At 41.3% G+C, this 12064-nt stretch overlaps 1 protein-coding gene across 2 annotated transcripts in view; it reads left to right on the top strand.

Moving 5' to 3' along the window:
• The window catches only part of SACM1L (SAC1 like phosphatidylinositide phosphatase), a 70394-nt gene that overhangs the window by 34239 nt on the left and 24091 nt on the right, over positions 1-12064 (top strand). Inside the window, exons 3-7 of one of the 2 annotated variants that reach the window (XM_061397045.1) lie at positions 9-83; positions 1351-1478; positions 6591-6740; positions 8005-8064; positions 8927-8960. In XM_061397045.1, coding sequence (XP_061253029.1) covers positions 9-83; positions 1351-1478; positions 6591-6740; positions 8005-8064; positions 8927-8960 — 447 coding nt within the window. The remainder of the gene's footprint in view (positions 1-8; positions 84-1350; positions 1479-6590; positions 6741-8004; positions 8065-8926; positions 8961-12064) is intronic. The other variant, XM_061397046.1, reaches the window with a different exon arrangement.

Below are 12064 nucleotides of genomic sequence, written 5' to 3'. Positions count from 1 at the left end.
CTTTAAAGTCAAGAAAGATATTCCTCCTTCAGCGGTTACGAGACCAATATTTGGTATACTGGGCACAATCCATCTGGTGGCAGGTAAGAAAAATGAGCTAAAGTGGGGAAAAACAGTAATTAAATCGACCCTACTAGAGTATAAAGATGGAGACACACTTTATATCTTACTTGAAGCAATGAATCTGTAGTTTAGGTATTTGTCCTTAATTTCTAAAAGTAATCTACCCCTAGTAGCAAGTGGTTAAATTTATAAGCCTGAGGTTCTTTTTTTTTTAAACTTTTGATTCTGGTTTTATTCAACTGGAGTTGAAATCTCTAGTCTGCTAGAGATTTTTCATAAATTCTAAGAGTATTTACACAAAAATTTTAATGCATTGATGAACCAGAGTATTCTCTACCTTCAGCTCCTTACTGGGGTTGATTATGACATAGAGCATGTTAGAGAATGTTACCTGGTTCTAGTTATTAGAAGAGTGATTTTTCGAATTTAAATTTTATTTCATACTTTTAAAAAGTTCCTATTGTTTCAGGCATATAGTTATATGCTGAATATAACTGAATGCTGTTATATCTATAAAATGCTGAATGCTGTTGTAAAAGATGCAGGTCCCTTTTGTCCTGCAGTTTACAGTCAAATGAGAGAGGCATTTAAATGGTAAGTTACTACAGTACAGTGTGACAAGTTCTAGGAGAGACGTGTACCTAGGAAAACTTCCAGAGAGGGCACTTGTTAGAGCCCCAAACAGATCTGAAGAATAAATCTAGTGGTAAATGCTTTCCCTGGCTTATTTGTGGGAGGAAGGGGAGGTGGCCAAGATCAGGGCTGGTGTGTTATACATGGTGCTATGATGGCTTCTTGCTTCCTGACCACTCATCTTTGGAGTGTACAGTAACCAGTTAGTTATGCTGCCCAGCACATCTCTCTGCCATTCAGAGTAACGGGACGACGTGGGGGGTGTAGACGGGACACTGTCCTGCACTGGCCAAATCTCATGACCTGTGATGCCTCAAGCTACACATTGGGAAATGCATTAGCAGAGGCTAATGTATGCTTAGGGCGGAGAAAGAGAGAGAGGTGTTTTCTGTCTCTTATTTTCCATCTGCAAGGATCACTACTCTGGTTACCAAAAGCTTTTGCTTTTACCTTTTTGAGAAAAAATTTGACCGTTCAAAAAAATATTTTTAAATAATATGCTCGTCTCTCTATTCATAAATTATAAGATTGCCTTAAAAATGCGCTCGTCCTTTATTTAGCACAACTCCTGCCTCTGGAGTTTAAAGGACTGCTGCTTCTGGCTTTCTAGTTGCCTTGTTTCTGTTTACCTAAGTTTGGCTTTGCTTTTTGCAGGTAATTATCTAATTGTCATTACCAAAAAGAAAAAAATAGGTGAATTTTTCAATCATGTAATCTGGAAAGCAACAGATTTTGATGTCCTTTCTTATAAGAAGACGATGTTGCACTTAACTGATATTCAGGTAAGGACTGGAAACAGTAATTGCAAAACCCAAAGAAGTCCCATGGCATGGGTGGGGAAGGGAGGTGGAACACAGAACGTTTGGTGCAGTTTAAAAAAATACATTTATCTGGCTATCTTAGTTGCAGTATGAGGGATCTCTCGTTGCAGTTTGCGTATTCTTAGTTGCGGCATGTGGGGTCCAGTTCCCTGACCAGGGAGAGGTGTATATATCCCTTCATATATTTTATTGCTCTTGGGTTGTTGCTCTTTTTTTTTTTTTTAACTGACTCAATTCTTAAAATATGAAATTTCATAAAAGAGAAAAGGACAAACTGAAAATGCCCATGTACTCAACACATAGATTTCAGTTCATAATTAAGCGTTAGAAACTGGTTCCGGCTTAGCTGTGTGATAGTCCACCAGGGTACAGAAAGATGGCTCTAAGGTACATGATGGGAGCAGCACAAGCACTGTTCAGGCTACTCTTGATGCAGTTTTGACAAGAAATAAAACATTTTAAATTCTTGATGTTTTAAATTATAGTATACTAAATAATATTAGTTTTACTATGTTTTCATTTTTCCATTTATAACTTGCAGTAGGAGTGTACTTTAATGTTTTGAGTTTTTAAAAATCTGTCATGCAACAGTTGTAATTTTTCCTATTGATTATTAACATAGGTTAAGATTATTGAGAAGGATAACCTGCTCATTTGCATGGTCCAGCCCTATTGTGCAAAGCAAAGACTGCCAGTATTCTTATTCAAACAAAGCTATTTTTGCTTGAAGTATTTTTAAAAACTTAGTTGAATGGCATTAACTCTTCTATTTTTTGAAAATTACCTTAAATCAACATTATGTTTAGAGATTTATATCTGTTGAGTGTTTGTTTTCTAAATGTACATTATAGTATGTACGTTAGTATATACATACTATATTAGTATGTACTATAGTATAGTAGCTTTAAAAATTTTTTACATTGTATTTTTATTCCCAGAATTATAAAAAGTTTGTTTTTGAAAAACTAACTATTCTGAAACATGTATCTTACCTGTAATAGACATTTAAAAAAATTAGTCCTAACGCTATTGTCTTATTGACTTAAGTAAAGCTGTAGAATGGCCTTCCCTGTTGGCTCACTGGTAAAGAATCCGCCTGCCAACACGGGAGACATGGGTTTGATCCCTTGGTCAGGAAGATGCCCTGGAGAAGGAAATGGCAGCCCACTCCAGTATTCTTGTCTGGGAAATTCCATGGACAGAGGAGCCTGGCAGGCTATAGACCATAGGGTTGCAAAAGAGTCGAACACAACAGCGACTTAAAACAACGACAAAACTATAGAATATGGCTTTTATACTTTAAACTTAAAATTTATTTTTTCTACTACTTATATATCAATCAGTGTATTAATATATTCATCCTGTATGAGACATGATAATTTTAAGGCAATGAAAATGTTTATATTTAATAGCCCAGTAATAGTGAACAATTTCTTGATTGCTCTAATTTGTTGTCAGACTGTGTAACTAATTGCTTATTTGTATCTTCCGTTTTTCAAAACAATGTTGAGGCCAAAATAAAAATTTTGTAGTATATAGATTTGTAATATGTAGATTCAATGTTAATCATTTGTTAAACATTATTACCAGACATTAAAAATTACTTTTTAAAACAAGGATAAAAACAAATGTCTCAGTATTCATTGTGAAAGCCAGCTAAAATGATTATCAGAAAATAAGTAGAAATATTACTTTTACTGAATCTTCCTTTCTTTCCTATTGAAGTATAGTTGATTTACAATATTAGTTTCGAGTGTACAACATGGTAGTTGAGTATTTTTATGCATTATAAAATGATCACCACAATAAATCTCCTTACCATCTGTCACCATACAAAGCATCATCGATGTTCTCTCTATACTGTACATTTTATCCCCGTGACTTGCTTATTTTATAACTGGAAGTTTGTATCTCTTAGTCTCCCTTACCTACTTCACTCATCCTTCTTACCTACACTCCTCATTGGTAACCATCAGTTTGTTCTCTGGGAGTCTGTGTCATTTTTAATTTCTTTCATCGTTGTCTTATAATTTTCCAGTGACAGATTTTCTTCCCATCTTGGTTAGATTTTTTTCCTGGGTATTTTGTGCTTTTCTTGCAGATGTACATGGGATTTTCTCCTTAATTTCTGTTCCCAGTTAGTTCATTGTTACTGTATTGAAATGCAATGGACTTTAATATATTAATTTTATATCCTGACGTTTTACTAGTTATTTTGGTGGCCTCTTTCCTTTAGGGTTTTCTATGTGTAGTTTCATGTCATTTGCAAGCAGTAACAATTTTACTTCTTCCTTTTCAGTTTAAATTCCTTTGATTTCTTTTGTCTAGTTGCTATAGCTCAGTTCACTTCAGTCTCTCAGTCATGTTCAGCTCTTTGCAACCCCATGGACTGCAGCATGCCAAGTCTACCCTGTCCATCACCAACTTCTAGAGCTTACTCAAACTCATGTCCACCAGGTTGGCTGCTGCTGCTGCTAAGTCACTTCAGTCATGTCTGACTCTGTGTGATCCCAGAGATGGCAACCCACCAGGCTCCCCCATCCCTGGGATTCTCCTGGCAAGAACACTAGAATGGGTTGCCATTTCCTTCTCCAGTGCATGAAAGTGAAAAGCGAAAGTGAAGCCGCTCAGTTGTGTCTGACTCTTAGCGACCCCATGGACTGTAGCCTACCAGGCACCTCTGTCCATGGGATTTTCCAGGCAAGAGTACTGGAGTGGGTTGCCATTGCCTTCTCCAACCAAGTTGGCTAGGACATCTGATATGTTGAGTAAAAGTGGTAAGAATAGGCATCCTTGTCTTGTTCTTTATCTTAGAAGAAATGCTTTTAGATTTTCCCTGTTGAACTTGATACTGGCTATAGGTTTATCATATATGGTCTTTATTAATAAGGTACACTCCCTTTATGGGCTTCCCTGATAGCTCAGCTGGTAGAGAATCTGTCTGCAATCCGAGAGACCCTGATTTGATTCCTGGGTTGAGAAGATCCTCTGGAGAAGGGGTAGGCTACCCACTCCAGCATTCTTGCCTGGAGATTCCCACGGACAGAGGAGCCCAGCCAGCTACAGTCCCTGGGGTTGCAGAGAGTCAGACATGACTGAGTGACCAAGCACAGCACACATGCTTTGTTGAGAAGTTTTATCACAAATGGATAATAGATTTTGTAAAATGCTTTTTCTGCATCTGTTGATGATCATATGATTTTTATTCTTCAGTTACTGTAGTATATTGTTTGATTGGTGGGTACTGAACTGTCCTCCCATCCCTGGGCTCAGTACCATTTGATCATGGCATGTGATCTTTTTAATGTGTTGTTGAATTTGGTTTGCTAGTATTTTGTTGAGGATTTTGTGTTGTGTTTATCAGTGATACTGGCCTATGATTGTGAGTTTGTGTGATAACTGTATCTGATGTGAGTATCAGGGTGATACGGGCCTTTTGGGATGAGTTTGAACGCATTCCTTCCTCTTCAGTTTTTTGAAATAGTTTCAGAGAGGCGTTAACTCTTTGGTTTAATTCACTGGTGAAGTTGTCTGATCCTGGACTTTGGTAGTTTTTTAATTACTGATTCAGTTTCGTTGCTGGTAATAAATCTGTTCATATTTTCTATTTCTCCCTGATTCAGTCTTGGGAGGTCGTTTCTAGAAGTTTATCTGTCTCCTCGGTTGTCTGTTGTGCTGGCATACAGCTGTTTGTAATAAGCTCTTCTGTGCTTTGTGTTTCTTTGGTATCCGTTGTAATTTGTCCTCTTTTGTTTCTGACTATAGTTAGGTCCTCTCTGTTTTTCCCTTGACTTATCAATTTTGTTTACCTTTTCAAAGGATCAGGTCTTGGTTTCATTGTTCTTCTCTGTTGCCAGCCAGCTGGTGGGTGCAGAAGCCCCCCCACTAACAGGTGCTAAGGAGGGTCCAGAATGGCGCTTGCTAGCACCTCTGTCCTTCTGGTGGAACGAGCTCCCTAAGGTGCTTGCTGCCAGCGTCTCCACCCGCAGTGGCAGTCCCAGCTGCCTTCTGCCTCTCCAGGAGGCTTGCCAAGATCACTAAGTGGGTCTGGCCCTGGCTCCTTTCAGGCCCCCTTGCTAGGCCTTGGAGCACGTGAGATCCTCCGCAGGCCTTTAGGAGGAGAGCCTCTGTTTCCTGCAGTGCTCCTGCTCTCCTGTACACAAGCCCTGCCTGCCTTCAAATCCAGACATTTCTGGGAGCTTGTCTTGCTGGTACAGGATCGTTGACCTCAAGAGCTGACATAGGGCTCAGACCCCTCGCCCACTGGGAAAAGGGGCAAGGATTATCACAACCTTGGCAGTTGTGATAATCCTCCCATTGGTGAATCACCTCCTTGAGGGTGTGGGTCTTGACTATACCAGGTCTTCACCTCTCTCACCCATCTCATGGTTCCTTCTGGATATCTTTAGCTGTGAAGGATCTGTCCCACCAGGCTTCAGCTTGCTTTCATAGACAGTTGCTGTGTGGATTGCTGTAATTTCGGTGCCTGTGGGAGGAGGTGAGCTCAGGGTCCTCCTTCATTACCGCCTTGACCCCTGCACTCTCTCCTGGACTTTTCCATCTTTGCTTTTTTTTTTTAAAAGAATTCCATTTGACTTCCCAACTAGCCCAAACCAGTGCAGTTTCTTAGGAGTGAGGACGGTGTTATTCTCTGGTCACTGACTCTGTGTTACTGGGTTCTGTCAAATGAGGATAATTAGGGTAAGCTAGCAAGGAGCTTCTGGGAACACGACAGAGACGCTGTATAAAGTACGTGAGGCTCAGGGGGTCGTAACTTAAGGTGGTGGTGCTGGATTAAGCTACCTCTTCTGCCCTTTAGAGCAAAAACTGTGAAGGATGCTAATGGGAAGGAGGTCTGCCCACCAGCTTCTGTAATGCCCTGTGCTCTTGAGCATTGCCCATGTGACAGGAACTGTCCCAGGCCCGAGGGAAGCGAGCATCCCCCTTGTCCAGTCTTTCTGCTGATGGCATTTAACAGGGCTTGACTTAAAGATTTTTACTTTGACTCTCTGATCATGCTGATTCCTTTTCAGGGATAAGATAAACTGACTGTGTTCTCTGCTTTGTTTGCAGTTACAAGATAATAAAACTTTCCTAGCAATGATGAACCATGTCTTGAGTATGGATGGGTTTTACTTTTCAACAACATATGATTTGACCCATACTTTGCAGCGGCTCTCCAACACTAGTCCAGAATTCCAGGAAATGAGTCTCTTGGAAAGGGTAAGCTTAATCTTCTATTTTTTTTTAAATTTTAATTTATTTTTTAATTTTTAGGAGCATGCCTCTATTTTATCCATAAAATATATATTGATTTTTCTCAGTCCTGGCTGTATCAGGATCACGTATGGGGCTTTGAAAACATACCATGTTTCAAGTAGACATCACACTTCAGATTCAAGATCCCAGGATCTGTATGTTTCACAGACATGATTGAGAACTGCATTTGTGCGTTTTCAGAAATCTAGCTTGAACACATTGGTCATTTCCTACCTCTCAGTGGTCTGTGGTATAACAGAACATTAGCAACACCATTGTGCTTGTAAACTTAATGTCCTAAGAGATGAACTTCTTTTTGTAGTGGTGTCATTTATAGCTTTTACAACAAGAAGAGTAACAGCTTGTTAACTTGGAAAATATGCTTTTGTTTGGTATGGGTTTTTTTGTGATTCCCCCTCCTCCGCCTTTTTTTTTTTTAATTAAGCATATCTTTAAAACTAGACCTCAGATGATTTAACATGAAATTTCTGCTGTTCAGGAACCTAGATAATTGCTGCCTTGGTTTTTTTTTGTTGTTGTTAAAAAAATAGATATGTTTAAGGGGCAGATAGCATTTATAAAGTTGCAGTCAGTCATCTATTGGCTTAGACTATATGAAATTGCCACTAATTGACCATTTTTGATCCATAAAAGTGATAATTTTATATAGTTCAAATATAAAATAAATATTTATAAAATATAAATCAATATTTTAGTTGACTAACTTACGGCAATGGCACCCCACTCCAGTACTCTTGCCTGGAAAACCCCATGGACGGAGGAGCCTGGTGGGCTGCAGTCCATGGGGTCGCTGAGGGTCGGACACGACTGAGCGACTTCACTTTCACTTTTCAGTTTCATGCATTGGAGAAGGAAATGGCAACCCACTCCAGTGATCTTGCCTAGAGAATCCCAGGGACGGCGGAGCCTGGGGTCGCACAGAGTTGGACACGACTGAAGCGACTTAGCAGCAGCAGCAACTTACTAAAGACTATAATAGTCTGCTCTGGTAAAATTATATGTAGGCTTAGGTGTACGGAGAAGGAGGCAACAAAGGATGAGATGGTTAGATAGCATCACTGACTCGGTGGACGTGAATTTGAGCAAATTCCAGGAGACAGTGGAGGCCAGAGGAGTCTGCAGGAGGACAGAGGCATACTGCAGTTCATGAGGTTGCAAAGAATTGGACATGACTGGGCCCACATTAATTTTAAAACCTCTCTCTCAGGCAGATCAGCGGTTTGTATGGAATGGTCATCTTCTCCGAGAACTTTCTGCTCAGCCAGAGGTAATGTACAGTAAATAAAACCAGCTTATTTGTCACCATCCAAGTTGTAATTGAATACATGTTACATAATGGCTAGTTAATCACTAAGGATTTTGGTAAAGAAATCTGATTTAACTCTGTTTATAAACTTGTGGACTTCGATTAGATCTACCTCATTCTAGGTTGAAGAAGCCTAGTTATTTTACTTTGCTCTTCTATGGAAGCCTTAAATACAGGAAAAACATACCTGAGTAAAAATAACATTGGTTTCTATAAGGAAGAGAGAGAGAATACGTATTAGAAAATGAATAATGTAGAAATCGGGCCATAGCTAATTCCCCAGGCAAGTGGAAAGCTCTGCATTTGTGTCTGTAAGGGATCCTGACTCCCTTCAGTCACCCAGGATAGACGTGCATAGACGGCACCTTCCTCTGTTCCTGGTTTATGCAAATGAGGTATAAATAAGGAGGCCTACTTCAGAAGCGTAATGTATGGAATCTAGGTAAATAGATTTGCCTGATGGCTTCATTTTTTGACATTTGCTTTGCTTTTTTGGGAAAAGTAGATTGAACTCCCTGGAGGAGTGCAGTTGCTGCAGGCCAAGACTGATAAAGAGAGATAAACATTCTGACCCTTGTGTAATCTTGTTAGTGTTCCAATATCTATGAATGTTCAAGCCCAAAGGATTCCAGCAAATACTTAAATGTTTTAAATTGAAAAGGCAATGTGACATTAGAAAAATTTCATTAAAATTAAGTTGCCCATAAGTTTGCTACTTTGTTGTATTTGTATATTACCTCCCCATCTTTAAATATTTTTTATATAGTGCTTCTTTTTATTATTATTAAAGTATATTTATTCCTAAACATTATCTTCATTTCAGGTCCATCGGTTTGCCCTTCCGGTATTACATGGCTGTATCCTTACATATTACTCTTTAGTTTTCTGGCAGTCTTTATTTAAATATTATTATAAGGCAGATTTAAAGACAGTCTCAACTGTTACATGAGGAGAGTATTTTAGAATTAGTAGGTACTGCTTTTGATAAAATCAAACCTATTAACAAAATCTGAGAATACTGGTTGTAAATGACCTTTTTTTTTTTTTTAAATAGAATGAACTCTTTAGACTGAATCATGTTCTCGCTCTCCCAGAATTCCGGGGCTAGTGGGTTAAAAGAAGAAATATGTCCACTGTGTTTTGGCTTTTTAAGACTTTATCAATAAACAAGAATAATTTTAGCCTGACTTGTGAACATTTTTCTTAGTAATTAAGAAAGACTCAGGAACTAGGGTGACCAGCAACTTGGAGAGGAGAATTACAGTTGAAAATTATATTTGTCATTTGAAATAGCCCCAGAAAAAATGAAACATAGATGTTTTTACAAAGAATGATGCTTGCGGAGCAGGTATGGTACTAGTACAGAGTGAGTAATGGTTATCTAATTGTAAGTTCATTTTAAAAAAGTCTTTATCAGAGACATCATCATATTAATAAAAACGGAAGCAGACTGAGCTGGCCGATAAAGGGCCGCCCAGTGTGCTGCTGAGCGCCCGAGATCGGGCTCTGCTAGAAACCGAGGGGTCTCTCTCGAGTGCTCCCAGAGAAGCTTGTGAGCCGACATAGCAGTCTGTGGTTTATCTGTTCATGGTGTGAATGTGATTTCCTTAAATTATCATGCTTACTATACTTCAAAGCAGAAAATAGCAATGCAGGAGAGATTTTCTACAGTTGTGAGGGAATAGAAAGCAGAAAATGTCAGGATAAAAGCCCTTGTTTTTCTGGTTTTGTTTTGCCTTTTCCCTGAAGCTCTCTCAAGTTCTCCGGAGGGTAAACTGATAGCAGATGTTCTGTGTAGGTAGCGCTTCAAGGGTCTGGGCCACTTGTTTTTGTGTGTGTTTTAATTCCAAAATGAGATTGTGAATGGGCAAATAATGGTAAATGGGGTTATAGAAACAGACTATCCATTTAGCTTTAAATCTGAAGCTCAACATTGGCCTTTTAAAAAATGTTTAAATGTATGTAGTTATTTTTGGCTGTGGCGGGTCTTCCTTGCTGTGTGCAGGCTTTTCTCTAGTTATAGCACATGGGGGCTGCTCCTGGCTGCAGTGCGTGATCTTCTCATTGCAGTGGCTTCTCTTTCTGCAGAGCACGGCCTGTAGGGTGTGAGAGCTTCAGTAGTTGCGGCTCCTGGACTCTGGAGCACAGGCTCAGTAGTCGTGGCACACGGGCTTAGTTACTCTGCTGCATGTGGGATCTTCCCAGACCAGGAATCAAACCTGTGTCTCCTGCATTGGCGGGGGATTTCTTTACCACTGAGCCACCAGGAAAGCCCTACATTGTTCTTTGTTTAGTGTTGACTTTTGACTAGAACTGTCGTCAGGGGTTCTGTGTACTTAGAGACCAGCAAGAACAGAGGGCCCGTGGCAGGAGCATGACTGGGGCAGAGAGTGGACAGGGCAGGCGGGAGCTGGGTTCCGAGATGCAGCTGGGCCTGAATCCTGCAGCCCTCAGCAGCGCGGCCTAACTGTCAGGAGGAGCACTCAGGATCTGGGCAGAGGATCGGCATGGTCGGACAGGGCCACTTGGACACTGGTGCAGAGAATAAGCCCAAGGGGAGCAGGGGGGATGCAAGGCGGAGTTAGGAGCAGTTGTCGTAATCCGGATGGGAGGTGATGGTGATCAACAGTGCTCGGGCTCCAGATAAGTTTTGAAGATAGGGCTAAAAGGAGTTTGACAAATTATATTACATGGGGAAGGATAGAGGGTTTAGTATGCATCTTAAGGTTTTTGGCCAGAGTAAGTGGAAGGAAGCCATGCACTGACGGGGAAGAGCTGAGGTGGGAGGGAGGCCAGAACATTTAGGCCTTTCTTTGGACATGTTAAGCCTGGAATGTCTGTGGATATCAGAGTCGAGATGGCAAGAAAACATGGATTAATGAAAATGGAGTTTAGGCGGGAAGTCCACATTGGAGACATATATTTGAGGGTCCTCAGGGTACAGATGGCATTCAGAGCTACGGGATGAGAGCCTCAAAGGGAGAAAGGTACATAGCGAAGGAAAAGGTGTGGAGAAGAGAGAAGACTGTCTGAAGGGGATCCTAGATAGTCCATGCTAGAGCCCCAGAGAGGATGGCGGGCCTTTGAAGCGGGGCATTGGAGTGAGTGAGTGGAAGGACCGGTCACACAGAGTGGCTCTAAGATTTAAAGTTGGGGAAATGAAGACCACCCAGCAAAGGCCACTGAGGAAGAGGAGACCCAGCCAAGTGAGAGCTGTGTCCCAAAGCAAAGGCATACCAGGTGTCCACGCAGAGGGTCAGATCAGCTGACGTGCTGCTGGTCGTTTAAAATGACCGTTAGAGAGGGAGGTTAGGCTCCTGCTCCCTCACTGCCCTCCCCAGTGGGGGCTCTCGCCACATCCCGGGAAGCCAGGTTGTGGAGAAGGTGAGAGCACAGCCCCTGCCGGCACAGTGTCCTTGAGTGTGTGAGGGGCTGGGGCCCCATGCACAGGTCACAGGCCTGGCAAGGACAGCTTGTCCGCTGGACTGTGCAGCTCAGCCGCCGTGGCAGAAAGGAAGCAGCTTTGTGGGCATGGAGGCCGGCGGGTGCGTGGGTGTGGTGGGAGCACGTGGTGGCGGCTACTTTCACGGTGACATGGAAGCAGTGCCGTTAGCTGTGAGCAGTAGTCAGAAGCTGAGGACAACCTGTGAAATGGGCATCCCACGTGGGAACGCGTGGCTCTGGGAGTCACTAATTGATACAAGATTAGAAGTAAACACATTGACTTAAGCTGTGTCGTGATGATGGGCTTCTGCATGACTTTTCATTTTTCTCTTGTTCCTTCCAATGCTTTCTGGAAGGGTATTCATCTTGTAATCAGAAGAAAATGATTCATGAAACAGTCAGACATATTCCATGCTTTACTCAGTTCTGTCAGGGCGGGCTCCTGTCTGATTCATCTTTGTGCCCTGCTCCAAAGAGGTAACTTGAGCAAATGAATGCACAATAAGTAGTGCTTTGA

The sequence above is a fragment of the Bos javanicus genome, chromosome 22 (genome assembly GCF_032452875.1).
Source record: "Bos javanicus breed banteng chromosome 22, ARS-OSU_banteng_1.0, whole genome shotgun sequence".
NCBI classification, from domain to species: domain Eukaryota; kingdom Metazoa; phylum Chordata; class Mammalia; order Artiodactyla; family Bovidae; genus Bos; species Bos javanicus.
This window is presented reverse-complemented; position numbering and strand designations above follow the sequence as displayed.